General features: G+C 37.8%; 1 protein-coding gene across 4 annotated transcripts in view; it reads right to left on the reverse strand.

Annotated features, from left to right (window-relative positions):
• The window catches only part of LOC124255697 (vasculin-like), a 41,058-nt gene extending 20,201 nt beyond the window's left edge, over window positions 1-20,857 (reverse strand). Inside the window, exons 1-8 of one of the 4 annotated variants that reach the window (XM_046689602.1) lie at window positions 19,580-20,857; window positions 9,284-9,380; window positions 7,439-7,589; window positions 5,169-5,371; window positions 4,184-4,423; window positions 3,357-3,429; window positions 2,049-2,155; window positions 1,699-1,818 (exon numbers count right to left, since the gene is read on the reverse strand). In XM_046689602.1, coding sequence (XP_046545558.1) covers window positions 1,699-1,818; window positions 2,049-2,155; window positions 3,357-3,429; window positions 4,184-4,423; window positions 5,169-5,371; window positions 7,439-7,559 — 864 coding nt within the window. In that variant the 5' untranslated portion in view covers window positions 7,560-7,589; window positions 9,284-9,380; window positions 19,580-20,857. Of the gene's footprint in view, window positions 1-1,698; window positions 1,819-2,048; window positions 2,156-3,356; window positions 3,430-4,183; window positions 4,424-5,168; window positions 5,372-7,429; window positions 7,590-9,283; window positions 9,381-19,579 lie in introns of all 4 variants that reach the window. The other 3 variants (XM_046689603.1, XM_046689600.1, XM_046689604.1) reach the window with 3 other exon arrangements.
• Window positions 20,858-25,826: the final 4,969 nt, after the last annotated feature.

Genomic DNA, 25,826 nt, shown 5'->3' on the forward strand with positions numbered 1-25,826 from the left:
CATTGTACCCATGTGGGGATTCGAACCCGGGTCTTCGGTGACGAAGCCAACGCTTTAACCACTAGGCTACCCCACCGCCCCATATCCGCTTGGGTGATGAAGGAGAGAGTGACAAGCATGGCACATCACATGACTGTTTGCGCGGGTAAAAGGGAGGCAACTCATGGGTGAGAGAACTTTTACGTCTGCTGTAGGGAACTACAAGGGATTCAAGTGTTCCACTAACATTCGCATAGAAGGAGATAAGCAAAAGATCATGAGTCAGGATAAGGAAAAATAATTGATCATAATCTGACAAGCCAAAAACTGTGAGCAAGGCTCACTCATAATCCCAACCCAACTTTAGCTGAACAACAATAAAAAACATGATCAGTATCAAATTTTTGCACTGGATATTTCTTATAAACAAAGAAGCCAGTACCCAAATCTGAAAACAATGCATTAAATGGTTGAAAGTTATTTGTTGAACAAATTTGAAGTGGAATTTTTAGAGTTCAAGAGATGTAACTTGTGATTAAAACTTTGCATAGTTTTCAAGTTATTGGTTGAACAAACTTTCCTAAGTTCATTTTCTTAAATTGATTCTTTAAAATTGAAACATCATAATCAACATTTGCATTGCACCTCTCCTTTAGACAAAGAAGGCGGTCCCCAAATCTGAATAAAATTCAAATAAGTTTTCCAGTTACTGGATGAACAAAACGGTGTTCAGACAGACGATTCTTTGTATGAAAATGATCCACCTTCTTGAATACAACAGAAACTATACATAAATTTATAACAGGCGTCTTGAATACCAGGCGTCAAACTTAAATGAGACCAGAACTTTCTCAAATCCAACCACTTTGAATGTTAAAGCACCTTAAAAGTTTTGATCAAAGCATCATATCTAAATTACATTTGGACCTATCAACCAATTTTTCAGAAATACTCGAATTGTTGACCAAACAACATTCACACATGCAAAGTAAATAAGATTCTACTTCTATCTTCTACACCTGAAACATTACTTCATTATCAGAAAAGTTAATGCTATCATGATAATTATTATCATAGTTATGGTGGAGAAGATTTCAGAAAAGGCAGTAATGCCAGAACAATGTGAAGGTCAACAGTTGTAGTCTAGCCAAAAATCAAAACATATCAAAACAAACACTATACCTCACTTTTTCTGCATATCCAATTTAACGAAACTTACAAGAGGCAAAGGAAAAAATGACTTCAGAAAAGCTATTACTGTGGAGCCACGTTCACGTTTCCAGGGAATGAGAAGACAAAGTAAGGTAAAAATATCATAAATTGGACACATGTACTGAGCTTGCTTCAAAATACTCAGTTCATTTTGTAAGAAAATGGCAGAATAATAGCCATTGGGTTGTTTTTCAATATGGCTGCCCTGGCAACCATACTGAACGTTCTATTGGTGCCACTTGGAACAAATTCAGATGTCATCGTTGGCGTTAAGAATCCAATTGATGGTCCAGTGGTTTCTGAGGTGTTTACAGACAATGCCCACACCATAAAAGCAACCCATGACATATGATCACTTGTATATGTATTATTGCTGTTGCTTTGTAGCAATACCACTTGACAAGGCAGAAAAAGGAACACATCTAATTAATCCGCATTATTTTGGGTTATGTGCATTGTTGCTGCAGGCTGTCAATCCATAAACTTAACTGATGACCAAATACACACCTCTTTCCCGGATTGAGCTAGAGTAGGTGACATGGGTTTCACAGACGCTAGGGGAGACTGGTCTTTATATCCTCCGTTGACACGGGCACCCTCACGTGGGTTCTTTCTCACAATTGTCCCCTGGAAATACCGTAGCAAGGCGATTAAGAGACCAGATAAGCCAAACCATGACCCAACCACCACCATGAAAGCTTTATCAAACTAATGCAACACTGACAGCTCCCTATATTGCATTTTCGGTTCAACTTAACAACTTTGACCAAACCTTCATCAGAAACAGGTTGCATTTTAACGATGGTTATCCTTGTAGCTGGGAATTTCATTACACGAAATGTTCAACTCGTACAGACCTTTGGAATTAAGGACTTGTAGATGTTGGCCCCTCCTTGACTTCTGCCATCTCGGAACATGTAATCTCCATCGTCTCCCTTTCCCGATTTGTTTATTGGACGGTTGTCTGAAAAATTATTACAATCAAAGAATGAGTAAATGAGTTGGGTTTATTTTTGCTTCTACCACTATTTCATGAAGGAGGAAAGCCCAAGGTGATACAGGTCCCAAAATATTTACAGTTTTGGGGAAACCAATAAGTTTGGCTATGGGGATTGTGCTGTCTTACCTAGAAACACAGTGAGGGCCAAATGGATTTCAAACCCACAATCTATTGCTGCAACAATTTGGTTTGATTCATCGAAAACCGAATTTGGCACCTTAGTTCGATAACCATTATCACTATTTCGATTCGATATTTGAAGACAGTAAGTCTCGTTAATCCGACTCCCGTTTATCCGACAATCGGCTTTATCCAACACTTTTGTTGGTAACAAATTGAATAAACGTAATTTAGTCGCGTTAATCCGACAGTCCCGCGTTCCGAATCTGACAGCCCAATTACAACCGACCGTCGTAATTACTTAGTAATTAATCCCGTTAATCTGACATTGAGATTAGCAAGGGGTGCGATAATTACCCGTGAATACACTGCCAAGTGTCACTGAAGATGTTATTATACGCGAGGAGCAATGAGGATTATGAACACAAATTTTTGACCATGAACGTGATCTGTAATCAGAATTCGATAATCCGACTTCCTCGTTAATCCGACATTTTGCTGTGCAACGGACAATCGGATTAACAAGACTTGACTGTACCTATTTAAATTATTTCCACACAGCGAGAACATAATTTTGACTCCAACTCAAGCAATTTCGAGCCCTGAAATAAGGCAAAACGTAATTGGTTGATGCTGCCCAAATTATCAAATGAGAATTGTTGTTAATAGACATCGCCAAGTTGATGATGGATTTCATGCTAAAAAAGTCGACTCTGAGAGTTAAATGAAATCTGATGTTTTTACTTGTTTGAAGAATTGAATAGAAATTGAGCGAATAAAGGGTCCAATATCGAAAATCGAATCGAAATCAAGGTCTGGGTGAATCGTTGCAGCCCTACCACAAACCAAGGTCTTGAGTGCCCAAATGACACCCTTTGTTAAAGCTGACACATAATTATAAATTTGCATAATGACCTTTACTTGAACTAATTTTACTTCTTTAAAGTGCATGTTTAGAATTTATTCAGGATCTCTTGCGACAACAATAGCACAACAGCACTACAATGATTAAATAAAAGAGGGTTTTTTTTGGTATTATTCTTACCCCACACTCCTCCACCACTGGGCGACTTAGTGGTTTTAGGTTCCGTTGTATCTTCACTGCCATTTAAAGATGGCTGAAATGAAAAGACCTTCAATGATAAAATATACCAAAATATATTTCAGGGTATTGTTTTAGGTACAGCCCTATTAAAGATCATTCTAAATTCAATGCAAGTATTGACTATTTCAGATCTTTGTATGTTAAACTTCAGGAATTTGAGCCAAGCCATCAAAGCACCATGTCAGGGTCTTGCACAACACAGAAATAAGCATCAAATACTCGCAAATGTATGAAATGGACAGAGAAAATATTGACTGCGCCCCGACAGTCACACTATAATATTCATTGTACCAAATTCTCAACAAGAAATATAACGGTCCTGTAATTAAACTAATCACCACAGTACAGTACGCAACATCATTTCATTACTTGACTCTTATATTTTCTGTAAGGTCCAATGAAATTAAGTGATCAGGGTTCTGTGGGCCCCTAGTTTTGAAGGCCAACTTAACTCCCTGCTACATACATTGAACTCACTATAAGCAGTCCCTGCCTAGAAGGCTTGTATACCTTGTTCAATGTCAACTTTTCTACATATTCACGGACATCTAAAATGCGTAAGACCTGATCGATAGTTGTCTGTTACAACAACCACAGTTTGATTGGGGATCTAATCCCCCCTAGTATACATTGGATATGACAATGATCCTATTCAACAAAGCCATTTTTGACACCCTCAACTGCCACACATCGACTTGACACAGTTGCATTGCTAAGATTGCCTTGTAGAAGAAGGCTAAGATTAAGATTAATAACAAAGAACCTACAAAGTCATCTGAGAATGGCGGCTCTTTCTCGCCTTCCTTCTCCTTCTTGTCTACTCCTTCCTTCTCCTTGCTCTCCTTTGAGTTGCTGCGAGACTCCTTGTTATAGTAGCTGCGCTTGTTGGGGTGTGGCGGGTAGCCCGGATAATAGGGGGGCTCGCCAGGGTAATAATCATAGGGATAGAGATCATAGTAGCCCGGAGGGTAGCCTCCATTCAGCTGCTGAAAGAAAACAGGGTCAGGCTACGCGCTTAAATACAACTGGCAGTAAAGTGAACATGTTCTTGCTGCAAGACATTTCTGCAAATATATTTCAGATTTTCACTCATGGAAAATTGTAGAAGCTTAATAGATTTTCATACACAATCCCTTTAAGGAAATTTACTTTTCACAAGGAAAAGGAAAATACTTATAAAAACTATTCATCACAATTATTTGATCTTGTATAGGACAAATATGTCCTATGAAACCAAAAGAATTCACACACATTACTCAGTATTTGAAATTAAGAGGTAAGTCAATGAGGTACTTAACTTACACTGAAAATCTAAGAAGTACATCTCAAGGACACTTCGATCATATTTAACTATCCTCGTAACTGCTTCATACATCCTTCTAAATGACACGAAATGGGCTTAATACATTGATCTCATGTGAAGAATCTAATCAAGGCCTTCAGACTGCAGAGAGAATGCCTTAACACTAAGGCATCCAATCAACCCTATTCACTACAAACACTGTTCACTGACATCAGACTTTGCAATATTCCTGCAATATGGCAATACCTTTCAAATAATGAAGTCTGGTGAAGACAATCCAGTGAATGATCAAATGAGCATGCCATGAACCAAGTCACCAAGCCTACTACTGGATCCATAAAGTCCATCACCTCTAACTACGTGCATGGGTTAGCTGGAGAAAATTTCCAAACTGGAATCTCTACAATTTCGAGTAAAAAATACAATCTGTATCAATTACTGCTACATACCTGCCCAAATCGGGTGTTGGGATGTTGGTATTTCCCATCACGAGGAGGCCTAAACAGTGATGGTTGAGAGCTGTACTGCATTCCAAATTTATCATATCCTGAGTAGCCATTGTAGTATCCATAGTGACCATAAGGATATGGGTAGAACTCGTCATCTACTGAGTGGTGTCTATACTTGCCCTGTCCTGGAGGGTACCGCTTCCCTGAAAACAACATAGCAGCAAACAATGCTTAAAGAAAGGAAATAACTTTGGTATCAGTCAATGACTTATAAAATACATCCGAGGACTGAAGTACTGTCGGTTGCCATATTTATTCAGAGAGAGCCAAAAATCTCAAAGAGTGAAATATCCATTCTTCAAGTCATGAGGTTGAGACTACAGAATAATTCCTTTACTTTTCTTATAACATGGTGCAATACACATTCATTGAAATTACAATTCTTGTTAAATAAAGTGTCATGCAACAACAATATCTAGCACACTGAACATTCTGACATCTATCTTGGGAAATTGTCACTACGATTAGATGGGTTTGATGAATGAGATGGGTTTATGAACGGGTCTAGTTACATGACAGTATGCCTGCTTATGTGGGAGCAAAGCTCAAAGTAATGCATATCTCAAGAATGTTCTTATTTTCTTACATTCAGTGGTATTCAACACTGACTATGAAATTTTACAAACATTTTTAAAGACATTTGTGTGCCAGATTTTGGCCTTAAATCATGTCTAGATTAATTTCTGCAAACTGCACACCAACATTAAGCTGATCATAGATACCATCTCCTGCTTCCAGACAGTGAAACACACAAATGTCAACTGGGTATGTTGACTGAGTTACTGTATTAATTAATGAGACCAAGCACAATTCGGACCTGTCTTTGACATATTACTATCATATACTGTAATCGTATATATTTTCGCGGGGTGCAATTTTCGCGGAAAGTTCACAAAAGGCCTGTTCGCGCAGTTGTTTTTTCGCGCATTTCAAACACCTGAGTGATGGCATCCATCACAAAGTTTTCACAACCGATAGTCATGAAATGATCAAAGCTAGCTGCCATAATTGAATCGTGTTTACTAAAACAATCAGAAAGAGGCGGGATTATACTCGGGTCAACATTGTGATTTGTGGCTGACAAGCGTGAACGAACATGCAAAAGAAGACCAAAGACGTCAAACTTGCAATTAAACATCGCTAGAAAAGATTATTTACCTATTCAGTTCTAGTTTGTTTTTGCCTTATATGCAGGTATTAAGATTACTGTGTGTAATTGTCTCGTATACAGCGCCGGAAATAGCAGTCAGCTGTGCAGTGCACACGTCCCCTACCGGTGATTTAGTTCAAACGTACCCGATAATATTCCGAGATGCAGTGATCTTAAAAAGATAGTATCCCAAACTATTGTTTTTTAAAGAGAAATATATTCTAGTTTTGTGTCATTTTCATTGCAGGCTGTGCTCTATAAATGTAACATATTTATAATCATAACTAAGGTTATGGCTTTTGGTGTATTGCCAGATAGTTTTATGCATGGAACAATTTAACCTGTCACCAATGAGGTTTCTCGCGGCGATCTCCTTATTTCCACTACTAAAAGTCGCTTTGTTGTCAACATGTGATCGCCCAGCTACACTAATTATGACTTTTGGCTTAAACAAAATATGTATACGTATCCATTTACTGTCAACTACACTTCATTTCGAGACGTGAGTAGACGCAGTATGTAAGTGATTGCTGTGAAATAAGTACATTATGTTGAGGAATTACCGGTAGGCGAACATCTGTGGACTTCTTGACATTGTTTGATCTCGTAATTTGTAAACATGGACCGGGAATAATTGCCTTGATGTTGTTATCTGAGAGAATAAACAAATTGCATGTTGTTCCTACTTGAGTATTTGTCATGACTTCACCATGAATATTTCGCTTGGTATGATTATTGGCGCACAATCTTTTTGCTCTAAAAGCTCGAAAATTAATCCCACGCGAAAATAACTACGATTACAGTATGTGAAAACTCCCCCATTAACAGAGAGGAATACAAACACCTTCTTAGTTTCAAAAGTCAATTCATATAGTCATATTTTCTTTCATAATATATCACTCTAAGAAAAGGTCTACAAGGGGTGTTCAATACTAGCAGGGTCTCATTGTCATAATGAAACAAGAAACATTACTTTCCAAAGCTCAATCATGCACTAAATCTTTTGGATAACATTAACAAAATAAAACATAACTTTAAAAAACTTACTAACCACACTCACCACTTTCAAAGTAGTTGTCAAATGAATGTTGTCTATGTAATCTAGCATAATCTGGGCCATAGCGGTTGAAACTATTGTGGTAATTCTCTTCTCTATGTGGGCGGTTAGCTTTATCAGACATGTGCTCAGAGTGTTTGGACCCAGATGACTTCTGGAAAATAAAATGATGCAACATGATGAAGCATGTCATCACAACAGTAGAGTTATCATCAGACACATGCAGGGTCCACATTCTAGGTGGATGGTACCGACTGCATTGTAAATCAACATAAGCCTACCAGTCTACATTCTCTGTACCTCTGCATTTTGCTAAACCTACATAAACCCCCAGTCTACATTCTCTGTACCTCTGCATTTTGCTAAACCTACATAAACCCCTGGATCCATATTATCCTGGTTACCAAGATGTCAAATTACCAGCCCTTGATTTTCATATTTTACCAACCAATCAGCTGAGACACAATGCAAGATACAAGCAAGGGTTTGGGGTGAAAAAAGCTAAAAGAATGGGTTAGTAACGCTGTTCAGACTAGGGTTGGTTATGCTGAAAGCTACAGGCTACTGGGTTAAATGTGATGAGTGAGGTGATGAGTGAGTGAGTGAGTGAGTGAGCATAGTTTACACCGCACTCAGCAATATTCCAGTTATATGGCGACAGGCTGTAAATAATCGAGTCTGGACCAGACAATCCAGTATTCCAACAGCATGAGCATCGATCTACACAACTGGGATACGATGACATGTGTCAACCAAGTCAGCGAGCCTGACAACCCGATCTGGATAGTCGCCTTTTACTGTTGGTGATGAAATCACAGGCACGGGGTTGAAGGTGAAAGCTACAGGCAATGGTTGAACTTGAAAGCTACAGGCAATGGTTGAAGGTGAAAGCTACAGGCAATGGCTGAAGGTGAAAGCTACAGGCAATGGTTGAAGGTGAAAGCTACAGGGAATGATTGAAGGTGAAAGCTACAGGCAATGGTTGAAGGTGAAAGCTACAGGGACTGATTGAAGGTGAAAGCTACAGGCAATGGTTGAAGGTAAAAACTACAGGCATTGGATTATGGTAAAAGCTACAGGCATTGGATTTAGGTGAAAGCTACAGGCATGGGTTGGTGGTGATGAAAGCTACAGGCAAGGTTGGTGGTGATGAAAGCTACAGGCATAGGTTGGTGGTGATTAAAGCTACAGGCATAGGTTGGTGGTGATTAAAGCTACAGGCATAGGTTGGTGGCGATGAAAGCTACAGGCATAGGTTGGTGGCGATGAAAGCTACAGGCATAGGTTGGTGGCGATGAAAGCTACAGGCATAGGTTGGTGGCGATGAAAGCTACAGGCATAGGTTGGTGGCGATGAAAGCTACAGGCATAGGTTGGTGGTGATGAAAGCTACAGGCATAGGTTGGTGGCGATGAAAGCTACAGGCATAGGTTGGTGGCGATGAAAGCTACAGGCATAGGTTGGTGGTGGTGATGAAAGCTACAGGAACGGGTTGTGATGAAAGCTACATGCATGGGTTGGTGGCGATGAAAGCTACAGATATAGGTTGGTGGTTATCACAAAGCTAACATCAGTATTAAATCATCATGCTCAGAGAATTAGGGCATGTATTTTAAACTAAGCTTTTAAAACCAAGTAGGATCTTAAACTTGTTGGCAATGCCACATGCATGATCACAGCAACATCAACAGCATCAGTTGTTGGCAAGTTTTGTTTGATGGCATTAGGGAGGACTTCCTGTTAAGTCAGTCCTCCATGGAGATCACATAAAAATATTGCCCCCAAACAGTCACTGATACTTATCTTATTCCCAGTTATTCAGCTCTTGTAATGGCGGTAAAACACTTACAGGATTCTCTTGTGCTGGAATCTTTAGCCATGCTGGCGCAAAATCATTCTTTGGAGCGTTGTGGGCGCCATCACTGGGAACTGACCATCTTGACAGTCTGAAACCAATAAGACTGGGATATGTACAAGCCATTACATAAGTGTGTACATGTCATCAAAAAACAGATGAAAGATTTATCTAGGCCACAATATCTTGCAATACTGATTTCAGGACATTATATCTCTATGTCGCTTATAGTACACAAGAACAATCTTCCACATGCATGGTTTCTAAAATGAAGGAATCTCAAATGAGTACATCAACTTAGATCAGTATGATATTAACATGTTTCCTTCATGGAATATATAACTGAGTGGGACATCCAAGCAAGCTCCAACACAACATAAAGACCTTCATTAACTCACACGTCATAACACAGGGAATGAAGTATCACTAAACTTTGTTCCAGTATCTTACATACAAAACTGGTTGTAATTATGGTCTCGTCATTTTTAAACAATCTTTAAGATTGACCAAACTTTCTAAAAGCACATCAAACAGTAAACAATACAGCAGTATCAAGCGTCTCAGAAATAGAGTTGAAATTGAAACATGGATAAATCTTGCAATGAAATCATTGAACGCAGATATGGCCCTTCAGATCTCTATAGGTCAAATTGAGTTTAGTATTATGCCGCTTTTAGCAATATTTCAGCAATATCATGCGGGGCACACCAGAAATGGGCTTCCACATGTGGGGAATTAAACCCTTGGCATTGATTGTACATTCAGATCCTTACTTCAACATTATACATAACAAGGCCCGAAAAACAAATGATATGGTCCTGATAACATCCATGGCAAATATAGGCTGGATTTTTTCAGGATACTTTCCTTTTATGCAGTTCATTGCATTTTAAATATGCTGTTTTCTCAATTAATTATAATGGGAAACATCAGAGATGAATGAAAGTCTGTGTAGATATGAACTTAAACTAAATAGATAATGATATAATTTGTTAATGCTTCATCCAACATATCACTTCTCAGTAACAATATTGCAATACGAATTATTTGAAAATGTATTGCAGATACCAGTAATAGCAGTCCTAGTAAACACTCCCAAACAGACATGTTTTCTTATTTTTCTAGTAATCACACAATAGAAGAAGCATTTAATGCAGGAAATTTAAACCAATAAAACTACTACCATTCACTTTAAGTAAAAGATGCTACCTGCATTGGATGCACCATGACAATAACAGTTACCTTCAATATTTTACCTGTACTGGTGCAGCCTTGATATAGCTAAACTGATCCCTGATGATACAAGATGTATCCTGCTACTACAGGTGCAATACAATTCGTATCACAATACACTACCCATATTCCGTAAATTCACAAAATGTTTTCTTGTAGCAAGTGAACCCTCAATGATGGAAATTAGCACCAGCCCTAGTCCTTTCTAAACAGTCCATTAGTTAAAAGGACCAATAGAAATATGTCACTAGTAATTATCTATCTCCATACAGTTATATTGTATGTTTCTGAAGATCCACACACTCACTGCTCCAGGCGATATCTCCAGCAGCAGTGTTCAAAAACACAATGTTTGTGTGTTAGTTTTCATTAACCGACAAATAAAGACATCCCACTCTTTAGTTGATACATCACCTCCCATGTGTCTTGAAAAAATATTTTCACTTATTCCATTTTATATAAATGCTTTCAGCATGATCAACTACTGAACCAGTAACTAGTAACAAAGGAAAGAATAACAAACTCCAAAGCCTCGGTCAGGCAAGAAAAGTGTGCATATTTGGAGCGATAACAATTAACTATTAAAAACTTCATAAAACCTTTATGTTGATTGTATGGAAACAATTTTTTTTAGATATTTTCCCGACCATCTCTTCATGATATTAGTTCAATTATATGTGAGGTATCATAGGCATGTTTATCTTTGCATGACAAAAATAACATTTTCATAGTATGTCAAGTGTATATTTAAACAGAATGACAACTGATTATTCCTATCAAACAAAAGGGGTACATCGGGCATAGAGAATACTTTAATATATTATGACGTCCTAAACTGTCAACAGAGTGAAGGGAAGCACAGTTTGACTAACTTGTTTCACAATAAAACTTTCCGTGTACTTTTATAAGCTGGACTTCTTGTATACTCAACCAACACACCAGACAAAGGTCTCCTCCTCACCTTACATTATGCTGATTTCAGAAAACAATATATCCCAAATAATTATCTGTTAAAATATCCTACAACTGCCTTTGTTTCCATTCTATCCTCCAAAAATGAAAATGTAATATATAATCTAGCACTTTACGTAAAAGATGAATCCTTAGAAACAATCTCTTATCTGAGCTGTAAATTGTTTTGTGAAATGTCTGTAACATGTGCTGTATGTATGCTTGTATTACTTCTATATGGGCCGGAGGACTTAAGTACAATAAACATCTTTGACTTGACATAAATGTGCAACTGTGGAGAAAGACAAGACTATAGCTGCTGTCACAGCTGTCTGCAACACCAGACAGGCAGGTCTGAAACCTGAGTCAGTAACATCTACAGTGGTGGGAAGAATTGGTAGAAATATCACCCGTGATTATTGGTGAGAAAAAGAACTGGATTAGCAACTGATCGAGAATGAGAACAGGTATTTGGCTCAAATTTCAGTCTGACGTTTTTCCCAGTGTCATCACAGCACGAGTCAGCGAGTTTAGTTTTTCACCGCTTTTAGCAATATTCCAGCAATATCACTGCAGGGGACACAAAATGGGCTTCACATACTGTACCAATGTGAGGAATCAAACCAGGGTCTTCGGCATGAGCAAACGCTTTAACCACTAGGCTACCCCACTGCCCCTCATCACACTGTGTAGACCTCAAGTAGCTCAGTGAGTGAGTAGACCTCAAATAGTGCTGGTTCATTTGATTGTTTACCTCTTGGGCCACACTCAATGCATGGGCATGTGCTGATATACCACAAATCAGGCAAGTTTGGGATTCAAACCCAAGACCATAGGACTACAGCAAACTTAAGAGATGGAACCTGACAGAAAATTAGAAATTGAGGAACCAAGCAAATACTTTTTACTATGCCATGCATGTTCTGCTACACACACCTTTACCCAGAAAAACACTGCAATAACAAAAACATGTTGAATCATGAGGCTCAGGAGCCAAGCAATATCATACCCAAAATGGAGAAGTCAGTGTGATTTTACACTTTCATAATCTTAGCAATATCCCAGCAAAAAATAGACATCGTACATATGTTATACCTCTGGTGTATTGAATCCATTTTTCCACTTAAGTCACTACTTTAACCATACGATTAACCAAAACTAATTAAACTAGAAAATTACCAATAACAGATTTCATGAGCAAGGATTTCTTGGCAAGAAACTAGTACTGATTGTCACATGACTACTGACTAGTAACCTTAATTACAAAAACTTAAAAACAGGCTACACATATTAACACCGATATCTACCGAAACTAAAGACAAATATGCACGACCAAAATCCATTTTTTTTTTACAGCAACTGCGTCAAAGTCTACTGGAGTATAGTGTAAACAGCTGGTCTCCCACCACGCTCAGCTGATCTCATTCTTGGGGGCCACAGAAGCATAGCCACATTACTGTCACATTAACTCAACCGTCACGGTCCAATACTTTCTCAATTTATTATGTATTTATCTTGTGAGAACATCCTGTTGTACAGCCCTGTTTGTCTCTCATGGGCAGCCTCTGTACAGTTTTACAGGAAGAAGCCCTGTTCTAAAAAGCCTTCTTTGTCACAAAAATAGAAGGTCACTTTTTGCATTAAAAATGTCTTCAATAACAGATGAAGCAATGTTGAAAAAATTAAGAAACTAAGTGAGGAAGATGTCAGTGCTATATTGTTGCCAGTGATAGAATGTCACTTTTTGCATTAAAAATGTGTTCAAAAAGATCAGAAGCAATTAATACACAATGCCTGAAGCAATGTTGAAAAGATGAAAAAACTAAGTGACGAAGATGCTAATGCTATATTGCTGGCAGTGTTTGCAACTGAAGGAAATATGTTTCCTAAAGACTGCTTCTATAGTATCTTATCATCGGATCACATCAGTTTTTCATTTCAAATATTAGGGCAATAAAAAGGACTTCCTCGACTTTGAGTAAGGTTTTACGCCACTTTTAGCAATATTCCAGCAATATCATGGCGGGGGACACCAGAAATGGGCTTCACACATTGTACCCTCCTTGACTTTGAACACTGATTAGCAAACTGATCAATGAAGGGTAAGAAAGTTGTTGTTATTTTCACCAGTCAATAGGTTCACCAAAATAAAGTCTCAAATGCCATTTAAAAGTGATACACTGACTGACTGACTGAGTTTGGTTTTACTTTTAGCAATATTCCAGCCATCACGGGCGGGGAACACCAGAAATTTCAAAACCCATGTGGATTCAACATAACCACTAGGCTACCCCACCGCCCCAAATGCCATTTAAAAGTGATACACATAAAGAGTGAAAATATATGGATGTCAACTACTGTAATATGAAGGACACAATGTTTCACTTTCGGAGTATATTCTTAGTCTTTCCCCAGATGATGAAGCAGTAAGAATATATGTCCCCCATACTTCAGACATGGACATCTATAAATTTTCACCTTTCACCAAAAATAACTGCCATCTACCTAAAGCCAACATTAGTAACAGTGGCGGTCCACAAGGAAATGCACAAAAATCAAATTTTTAACTCTGCCATGTTTAGACAATAGCCAAGGCCAGACCAATTGTATTTCTTGTTTCACGGATCCGCCAGTCGTATTTTTTCAAGAATAAGCACAAAAAATTGATTAAGTTTCCCCGCTGAAAAAATAAAATCCTCATGTTTTTATTGGGCCAAAAATGTAAACTTACAACAACAAAAATGTTTGGATTGTTTTTTGCCCATAAAAACTTCATAATTGCCAAAATAAAATAGCTCTACTGTTAGTATTTAAAAGAAAATTATTTTGACTTGTGATTTTTATTTTTAATTTTTTTCCCTCCTGCCTTTAGGTTTTCTTAGGACAAAAATCCATAAAACACGAAATAAAATTGGTCTGGCCTAAAAGTAATTCCTATACTACAAGCCAGATGTTGTAAGACACTTGCCCATATCTAATACCACTGACTTATGCATGAATTCAACAACTTCAACATGTTTCCACTGTTAATTTTCACATTTTGAAGAGTATGTTGAGTATTTTCTTAAAACGCAGCCCAATGCATTATGTTAGGAAGGCCAAGTGAACTGTTAAAGAGGCAGTTGTTTGATAAGTAGCTTCAGAAGGCAGTCTGACACTTTCACTGGTCCATATACAAAATATGCAGAAAGTGTCAGAGGCCCAGATAAGCTGCGTATCCAGGTAAAATATGCATAGAAAATTTCCAATTAGGCATTGAAAAATAATTGTTGCGTACCAATTACGCATTTAAAATGTTAGATACGCAAAAAGATTAAAACAAATGCGTACGGAATATATTTATAAAAATCGCTTGCGTAATGAAAAAGACATCAATTGCAATCAAGTTGTACTGTTAGTATAGGACTAGTGTTGTACTGTCAGTACAGGATGAGTGATTTTTATGAAATCATTTCCATTATATTTAAGTTGGTTTTGATTAGGTATGACATAAGGCAGAACATACATGCTTAGTAAACTTACTCAATGACATAATACTTAGGCGAGTAAAATGACTGAAATACGCACATATTTGAAAGCAGTGGGTAACAGAAAATGAAATACCCACTCAACATTCATAATACCCACTCCAAAAAAATACATTGGGTACAGTACCCACATGAGCTAAATCTTATCTGGAGCTCTGAGTGTTGCACTGTATCCTTTATCATGCTGAATTAAGACTATGGTATTACTGGTACATAAGAAAACCTTGACATTTCAAAGGTAAGTACTGCAACAGCATCTAAATAGGTATATGGGTATATTGAGAAAGATATACACAAGTCTATTCTTGGCGTTTTCTAAATATTAATGAAAAAAATGTATGGTGTTCATAGACTAATCATTTTAAGATTAGACATTCATGTTTCTGTTACTATTGCAAATTAAACATGTCAAATTTCTGATGTCCTTATGATACCTTTGTTTGTTGTTACACGCTGCACACAGCCTTATTCAGGCCATAGTATATGGCAGCAGTCTCTAAATCTATTTTGTACCAGTCAATCCAGTGATCAACAGCATGAGCATCGATCTACACAATTTTTGATACAATGACAATGTGCTTATAGTAACTATTGGATAATTTGGCAAGGAATATCTGATTGGTCCCCATTCTAGAGATGCATGTCTAATAGATCAAAACAATATCTAAATGTATTTATGTTCCAAATTTTATAGGTTGATTAAATTTGAACATGAAGATATTCTGTGTTCTGTAACAAATCAAAGAAAATTTCCACGATTCAATTTTCTTTTCAATTCTGAAAAGCCTCAATGACGAACATCAATTACAAAAAGAAATTCAGAGCTACAGATAACTTTTAGGGTCATTGAGTTATGTACTGGCTTGTGTTCATCTCAATTGGGTATCCTAATTTTCCTTTGAGTAAACAAATAAATTGTACCCACCTCACACAAACTCAATTGGGTATTTTGCCATTTTCCATTGATTGTAAAAATATAATAAAGCTTAAATGTTATTTATATTCGATCTGTAATATGAGAAACGACAAGAAAGACTGCAAGTTGCCAAGTTCATAAGTTGAAACAGAACCTCTGAATATACCTGTTATTTTATCTATGCACCGGTACGCAAGCTATGATTCAACATTCTTGTGTGTACGCTTGAGATCACATTTAGTGAATTTCACAAAAATTAATGCGTACTTGTACGCAATAGACTTAATACGAATTGAGTTTTCACATAAATATTTGCGTAATTTACGCAGATACGCAGCTAATCTGTACCTCTGAAATTGGTCTTAACTTAGACAATATCTAGTTTTACTTGGCTTATAGATCCATTGAATCAAATATATTAGAGTTAGAAAGCAATATTAAGATTCTATGAGAGCAGTTCAAACAATTACCCACTGTAAGGACATGTCAAATCGCAGTGAAAACACAGGAACCATTATTGTTTCTAACCAAGCTGAGCTTACGACAATACGTGCACATGAATGTGACATGGTGCAGTGTTCACGAATAGCGTCTGACCCTCTGACAAATCCAGCAGATTCGCCAACGGTCTGATAGAAATCTAAAACCCACGGGGCCCCTGTGTCTGTCTGTATATTTCACAATGACTTTGACTGAAGTTGTTATATGTGACATGTGACACTTATAAATCTTATGTTTGTTAATAATTTCAATGCCAATTATAAGAAATGTTCAATCTGAAATGTGTGTTTAATTTCATTCTATGGGTCCTGTGAATTTTCAATGGGTCAGACAGACATCTGAAACTTGCAGGACCCAATGTCCTGTTACTTTGAAACACCATTCGTGAACACTGATGGTGCACTTGTCAAAAAGAAATTCTGGATTAACAGGACCTAAAACTAATTCTACAGTGTGATACACAATCACTTACACATCTGTCATGTGTTACACATGGTAGCAGGAAATGTCACAAGACCAGAGTGAGCGAGTTGGGTTTTACTCCACTTTTAGCAATATTCCAGCAATATCACAGCAGGGGGCGCCAGAAATGGGTTTCACACATTGTACCCATATGGGGAATCGAACCCAAGCCTTCAACGGTTCAATCATCATAAATTTGTCATGTTTTCAAATCATAGGTACATTATCAAGCTATTCAGTTGGTTGAGTCATTACAGTACTTGTCACCTTTATGAATGTGTCTTCAACTGTGACAATGACATCCACAGGGTTGTGTATACCATGTATACTGTTCATATACTAGACCAGACCAATTGACAAGTGTTTGCACAAATCCATGGTTGGGCTCAAGTGTGCTGGTTTATTAAGCTAGGTTCAGATAAATGGGACCTTCAATTTTTCTGTTTTGGTTTTCATTTGTGGTTTACTTGGTATAACACCAGTTGGAAAAAGTAAATCACTGAAATATGTGTTTAAAGATTATATATACTAGGATTGTACGGTATTACCGGTATACCACAATATATTTTACAAACAATACACATTGCAATATTTTCTGGGACGCCCGGTATATTGTGTTGAAAAAATTACATGAAGTTTTGTGATTAGCTCTTAAGGTTTAAATAAAAATCTACAGACTTTCATTAGAGCAGATATTTTCCTTTGTAATTCATCAACAAAAAGTGCCACTTTACACAATATAAATTACATAAAAGGGAAAACTGAATTCATTTTCGGATTGCAGTTATCAGAACCATAACATTTTTTTTAGTCTTTGTAATGAAGAAAATAGGATCTACATGTACACTTAATATCACTCACTGTCAAACACCTACGCTCCCAATATATATCGCAATATGGGTACCTGAATCGCAATATATTGGAATACAATCTAATACTCAGCCCTTAGAAATACCATGGTGTTAACTATTATATCTTTTGACTGTGCTTCTAATAGAATTCTATTTCATTCACAATTATTTCGTATCAATATTGCCAGGATCTACATGATGGCTAAAGATGTTGTTGCAAGTTAATGAAGTCAGCATGATAAAAAAATAACTTCTAATGCTGACAACCTTACATCACATAATGAATGACATCAAAGAAATGACAATTCAGCATTGCCGACATGTGGAGAATTATCTTCTCACTACAGTGATTGAGCTTAGATTAACACTGATTTGCAAAGTGTTTCAGTAACAACCTAAGCAAAGTATTTGATCATGGTGTGTCAGTTAGATGTGGAAGTAAAGTACAAACTTGTGCAGGTTTTAAACATTTGCCACTTTGGTAAATCCACAGGTAAATGTATGGTGCCAGCAAAAAACTTCACATTATCATGATGGACCTAGATTCCAGCGAAGGATCAGCGTTTTCTGTCACATCCAAGGGACACCACTCTGCACAACAAACTGCGACACCTTAGTCAATAGTCTTTAGGCTTACAATTCATGTACTTCAACAACCATACATCAACAATTGGTTTGACAACTATGATATTCAGTTAATAAGCTACTTAAAAAAACACCAACATGTTGGTTATGGTTGCTATCAGCTGGTCTCACTACAACACAATATATCCTTGGGCTAATTGAAATATACTACTTGTTATGGTTCACCAACTTTATCGTTATTCTAGAGACCACTGTAATAAAATGCCTTACTTTCTATGACAGGTCAGAACATAAATGTGATTCAAGTCAACAGTAACTAATAAAACAAACTGATCAACCATTTCATGTTCTCCTCAGGAGAAGTGGAAGAACACTTGATTTTTCATATGATATACACTATGGAGCAGAGTTTCTTTCAACTTCTGTTATGTAGTATACAATGATCATCATCCTGAATGGAATCAAAGGAACGATTGCTCTCATCAGTTCACCTGGCCTTTCTTATCATGCTTATCGACCTAAAGGGGTAAAGTTTGACAATGATGACAGAAGGCATGTATATTATAATTGATGTCAAAATATATAACTTTAAAAAGTACCACATTAATCTACAAAGTATGCTACAATTGACATCAAAATTAAACCTACAAAAAGTGCTCAATTGACATTACAATAGTTCTTCTGATGACAAAAATATAAACCAACTAAACATCCACATCTAGTTATTTTTACTCTAACAAGTCTTCTTTCTTTTAATTCTATCTAACCCAAAACTCTTACAATATATTTGCAACAAATAAATATAATGATGAATAATTAACGAGACCAATTATTTTAAAGACTATCAACATACAAAATTTCTTACAAAGTTACTTTGTATTTCTAGTTATTAATAAGTTTATATCACCAATACGCACACAATAAATGTACATGGCTGTGGCAAGTATATATGACTAAGACTGGTATTGTGATTAACCATCCATATTGTTTATTTGGATGACAATTAACCAGCACACCAAGCCAGACAAACTGATTGAGTTGCTCTTTACAGCAATATTCCGCTGCTTGAGGGCCAATTCTAAGTGAGATCTTCACATAAATTTATGGACAAAGAAAGAAATATCACAACAAACATATAACAATATAGTCTTCTATCTATGTATGTTAACTGTAAATGGATAAAAAATCATTTTGTATTAAATGGATTATAACAGTGTGAGATAATTAAAGACTCTAATGTTACAAATAAAAAAAGTAATATTACCTGTTCAGAAACTATCTTCAACTAGTGTTGTCAGAATCCAGAGCAATTCTTGCACTAAAGTCTGCTATGTCCTCATTGCACTGCCACTTATACACATCAAATAATCATCAAAATCAAAGGCAGTGATTTGGCACAGTTTGTATCTAAGTTATTATTTTTTCATTCCTTGCTTTCAAAAACACAGAAGCAGCTTTACAGAAGCTGGCTAGAATGAAAGAGGTCAACTCTTCAGATGAAAAATATATCTTTGAGATCAAAAAAGGCACTTGTACACGTTGGTTATGTTCTTCCTCACATCACGAATAAGATAATCTGTTCCTACACTTATTTACAACCACCATCTACTAGAAATAAAAGCTACTGAACAAAAGTGGTGGCACAATACTGACACAGCATTAAATGTTAATGTCGCGAAGAAAGATATGTCAGGACAAATGACATCTGTGTTTGTCAACATGGATAACTGGGGTGTACAACCAAGTCTGTTTCTGACTAGACACCATTATCATTATCCACTGATTGAAGTTCTGATTTGTGATTAGCATTTACCAATCATTGTTGATATTTAGCTTCATATGCATGCCAATGAAATGTCTTATTTCAAGGCAAGTCACTGTTTTGGGAATTGTCATGTGACCTTGAAATAGATCACCCTCCCTTTGGTCAACAGCTTTGCCACTGTTGGGCTAGCAGAGGCCGACGATGCATCAGCTTACCCCCTCATAATTTGTGGAGATTCGAGCTCTTATCCTGAAATTATATTAAAGATGACTTGTTTGCTGCAATAGCAAGTGATATGGACATATCAGGTCACATATCTAAGGCTGTCAGAACTTTCTGGGAAATTCAATCCGGTACCTCTCACCGCCAAGCAGAGGCTCTCGCCGGGAATCACATTTTTTTCATTGTTCAGTCTTCCTCTGTAGAAATTAACACTATAAGCCTGTAAAGACGTGAACGAACATCCAAAGAGATGACACTCTGGTGCAGACGTTTCCTGTACGTCCACTTTAGATGTACACCTGGAACAATATCGTGCTTTCTCACGGCCACAGGTGCTTTGAGCACACGATGTTTACAACTTTTCCCGCGATTCCACCAGTTAGTGTTCAAATTTCCTTTTGCAAAATTCAAACAACACTGTCTCTTTTGATTGCATACTATTTTCGCACCGTTTCTAATCAATAACTTTCACTGTCATTTGCATAAGATTGATAATGAAACGTAAAATTTGTCAAAACGTTCGTGTCCTACTTTCGCATTTCGGTAAAATGGCGATGACATCCCATAATGTAATGACTTAATCTCCAAACTCTATCCTACATTACAATATTTTATGACTACATATATTTCTTTATTAATATATGATTTGTTAATATCAAATGTATATACAAGTGTTAGGAAATGTAACAAACTAATATCGCAAACTTTTGGATTGAGAGTATAGCCTGAACAAGACACGTACTTCGTTACAAGGGAAATAACTGCGTCACAGATTAATAATTTTTAGTAATGCATTGCCTCCCTTTGACCACAGATTGCTCCATGAAACAGCTGTCTGATTCATAAGACATCACGAAATCTCATGACGAATTGAAGTAAAACAGTTTACGTTAGAAATTTAGCAACTTATGCTAGCCGTAAGAGGTGACTAAGTGGAGGGTGTGGTCATATTCAGTGACTTGTATGATGCCTCTTATTATTTCGTAAGCCTGTTACTAATACTTTAATTGACGTAAGTCACTAGATTGTCTGGTCCAGATTCGATTATGTTACTGATTGCTGTCATAAAATAAAGTGAAGAATCATAAAGTTACCAATTAATAGAATACCACCCACTCGAGATGAGTAATTGAACAGAGTGTTTACTGCGACTTTATGCATGAGTAGAAGAGTGAGTTATACAGTGTCTGAGAAAATGGTGTTTTCGCGCTATAGTCAAAATACCTGTTGAACTGTTAGGCGAAAGAATTTTGTTTGATTGCTTGTTGTATAACATCACACTCATCAATATTCCAGCGATTTGAAAATAATTATTGTTTGGATCTTCACGGTCGTTAGGCAAAAGAAAGTATGGATATGAAAGTTGGATTTGATATTTCGACTTTCTTCTTACAGAATTTTCATGGGTTCATGGGTTCAAATATATTCCTCTCTCCGACTTGTTACGTCATAATACACTTTTAAATTTATGCAAGATTATGGCCTGATGCAAAATGTTCATCATATTAGCAGCTTAATGATGAAACCTGTGTCATGCAATATCTTTTTCTCATGTATTTTTGTAATCTTTTGCTTAGTTGCTTCATTCAGATTTCGGTCGTGTGAATAATGTTGTGGCTAGTAACTTTCACGCATCGCTAGCCCGCACTGGCTAGCAAAATTTGGAAACTATTTCGCACACTGGTGCTACCTCCATCCATAGATGTCAACACTGAATAACCACTTCTTTTCTGTTGCCACATTGGGATAGCCTAGTGGTTAAAGCGTTCGCTTGTCACACCAAAGACCGGGTTCGATTCCCCACATGGGTACAATGTGTGAAGCCCATTTCTGGTGTCCCCTGGCTGTGATATTGCTGGAATATTGCTAAAAGCGGCATTAAACTAAACTTACTCACTAACTCACTCACTGTTGCCGCATTTATAGCCATCATGAATAATATGCTGAATCCTCTTTTTGCACAGACAGTTTATGTCAACTGTTGAAGGGAGGGGTGCAAGAGAAAGTACACCCATTTTCTGTATGTAATTGGAACTTGAAAGAGAGCTGTTAATTTGATTATGTGTGTTTAACATAATTCATGACAGCAACAGGTTGTAAAAAGTAAAGGGGTAAGAACTAAATTTGAAACAACAGGTCTCTTACCATGTTTTAAATGTCATGAACATGTGCCAAAATTAAAGATAACATGTCTGAGATGCCCTAGCTAAGAAAAGGTATAATACTTTATGGATGATAACTTCCTGGACTAGCTAATTTGGAAAACAAATTCCTATTTTTTTCTTCCTCTGTCTGAACTTGACAGCTAATTTGCATCTGACTGCTTCTGGAACTCATTGATCTTGATAACAAAATTTGATATCATTGATATGCAAGCTGAATTTGAACAAAGTTCTCTTAGCCGTCAACATGTTAAGGGGTGCTTACTTATTGTCCAGGTGTATATATTTAACATGAATGTTGTTGCTCACTTCAGTTTCTGTATTTATTACATTCTATCGGACCATTTTATGGTTAAAACAGAAAGTGAGTGGATGCAAGCGTAAATGAGTATCCATTTCAATGTCCAAGTTCAGAAATGAAGTTGAGTCCATAGTATAAAGTACCCACTAAATTTGACTCACCAGTCTGCATAATGATAGCTTCTGAAACGGTTTTAACGACTTTGTGTTGTCTAATATTGTCTTGATAGCTCTTCTTCCTTGGGTCCCCGCCAGGATGGCCACTACCCTCAGTCAGTGAGTTTTTCTTAACTCTAGTGGGTACTCAGACAAAATAATATATTTGAAACAAAATACAGAGATTTCAGCGATATAATTACGTTTGGTACTAGTTATTAAATGTTTTTATTGCAGGTGTGCTACCTTATGTTTACAATGTTACCTACTTTCATTTGTGTAACTGGGGCGGTGGGGTAGCCTTATGGTTAAAGCGTTGTCTCGTCACGCCGAAGACCCAGGTTCAAATCCCCACATGGGTACAATGTGTGAAGCCCATTTCTGGTGTCCCCCACCGTGATGTTGCTGGAATATTGCTAAAAGCGGTGTAAAAGCAAACTCAGTCAGTCATTTGTGTAACTTGACGTGTACCTCCTCGTCACTAGTAAATCATTGACACCTCTTTCATTATGTCCTCAATCTAATGGTAGTACTTCTACTCAGGACTTTCCCATCAGCCTAAACCGGTTGTTCGAAATATCCCACATTCGATTTTGCTTTCCTGCCCTCCTGCCCTGTTTGCCTCTTTCACATTCCATCATCCATCTCTTTTGTTGTCCATTACAGTCACTTGGCATGACACATTGCACCTTTCTATCCCCCTACCATATTGTATTTATATTATCAGTTCAGGACTAAACCTTGGCTTATAGTGGCATGGTTCTTGTGGGCTACCTTCTTTCAACATAACCCACACTGATATATACTGAACAGCAAAAGAAATGCAAATCTGGCCTTTTGTCACGTTTTTGAATAGAAGACAACCAAACTTATGTCTAATCATTTATTCTGTAGAAAAGTGCTGAAAGTTGCTGTTGACATTGAATTGCGATAAGTTCAAATTGATCACAGTCTGTCAAATGGAGATACCCCTGAACGCGAAAAGTGACAGTCTCTTTAGTAGCGCATATAGCCACCTTGAGCTTGCACACAGGCCGTGCAACGTTGCCTCATTGAGTTCACTAGGAGAGTCTGAAAGAATGCCTGAGGCAAGTGGTTCCACTTAAACACCAAGCTCTGTTCCAACTGTGCAAGTGTGAGTGGCTGTCTACCTACAGCAATCCTCCGTCCAATTTTGTCCCAGAATGTTCAATGGGAGCCATATCCGGGGAAAGAGACGGCCATGGAAGAACGTTAATGTTGTTCTGAGCCAGATAATCCATTGACACCCTTGCTGTGTGAGGGCTATAAACGTCGCTGGCGTTGTTGACGTGTCAAAATTGGTCACACATAAAGCCCTCGGCAGTGGATTCAAGCAGCCGGAAGACGACGCCTAATCGTATCGCTGGACACTGCTTCCCTTGACCCAGGAACTATGGCTGCTGTTACTGTTGCTGCTTGAGTTTGGTTCCTTAGATGAGTGACCGGATGAACCGATCTTGCGCATAAGTCATGGCCGTCCGGTATGGGGACGATCAGCAGCAACGCCGGTTTGCTGATGACGTTGAGTAAGTCGTGTAATTGTGGTAAGATGACAGCCCAATTGTCTAGCTACAGTGGTTGCAGAGCTACCTCCGTGCAACTTTCCAGTGGCCATGCCCCTCTGCTCAGTCGTTAGTCTAGGCATCGTTTGTGTGGCGTGTACACCTCCTAGCGTCAGTACTGAACTGTTTTTTGACACAAACCTTTATAAGTGAAATGCATGCTTTCCATCAAGACCCGTCAATACACATGCTAAAATTATGGTTTTGCTGCACTGTGGGTGTGTTTGTGTGAATGTTTCGTATGGACGTCAAATTGCATGACATAATCTCATCTGGGATGATTACGTCACTTTACCATGAACGTTCCATAAACATGAACGCTTATCTTTAAGAGATTTCATTTTTTCGAAACTTACGTTTCTTTTGCTGTTCGGTACATAAAATTATTGGGGTTTCCAGTCACTTGCTTTCCAGCAGGAACCTGGACTGGGTTGCCTTCTTACAAGATTGAACCAAGTTTTTCCCAGGTTTTCAATCAGCAATCTAGTAACAATTAAATCATGTAGTGGGGCCTGGTGGCGTTTGCTCCCATTTCTTACCTGCAGCGTTAGTCAGGTGGCGATGTTTCCGTCATTTGACAATTATGTTTGCCAACGCAAGTTGCTACATAGCTGTATTTGGCTGTGATGACATTTAGGTGAGGTCAAATTGGGTTTTACGCCGTGCTCGAGAATATTTCGCTCATATGACGACGTGCATGCGTGTGTATGTGTATGTGCGGCTGCTTGTACTAGCCCAGACTTAAGCTGGTTTTATAGTGATAGCCCACTGAGATACCACGCCGCAGTGAAACATGAATACCCCACTCAGACACTTTATACTGACTCCGAGCCGACCAGTCCTTGTTGTACCCATTAATGCCGAGCGCCAGGCAGGGACCAACAAGTACCATATTTGAACGTCTTTTGGTATGACGCGGTCAGGGATCGAACCTTCGGCTCTCCGGGCGGACGCTCTAACCACTACACCACGGAGGCGGTCGATGACATTTAGGCCTTACGAATAGTATTATTCCATTTCAAAATTGTCGAGAACCGCCACACCCTTAGCCATTAAATCCACTGTTGCACCTGTTATTCCTTCATTGCTGTAATATCTCTTGCTGTAACAATGACCTGTCAACAATGGAATATGAAGCCAGTGTGGGAAGGTTAACTAATGCAGGTGCCAGGTCGCATCCTCTCTAATTTTTGTCGATCTGTAAAGATTCGGGTTAAAATTGATGTTCATGCTTTACGTACCAGGCAGCTAACAGGATTGGGTGGGCAGGCTTGTTGACTTGGTTGATGCGTGTCATTGTATTCCAGCTGGTAGATTGATGCT

The sequence above is a fragment of the Haliotis rubra genome, unplaced genomic scaffold (genome assembly GCF_003918875.1).
Source record: "Haliotis rubra isolate DU_JTF1 unplaced genomic scaffold, ASM391887v1 Scf606, whole genome shotgun sequence".
Taxonomy (NCBI): domain Eukaryota; kingdom Metazoa; phylum Mollusca; class Gastropoda; order Lepetellida; family Haliotidae; genus Haliotis; species Haliotis rubra.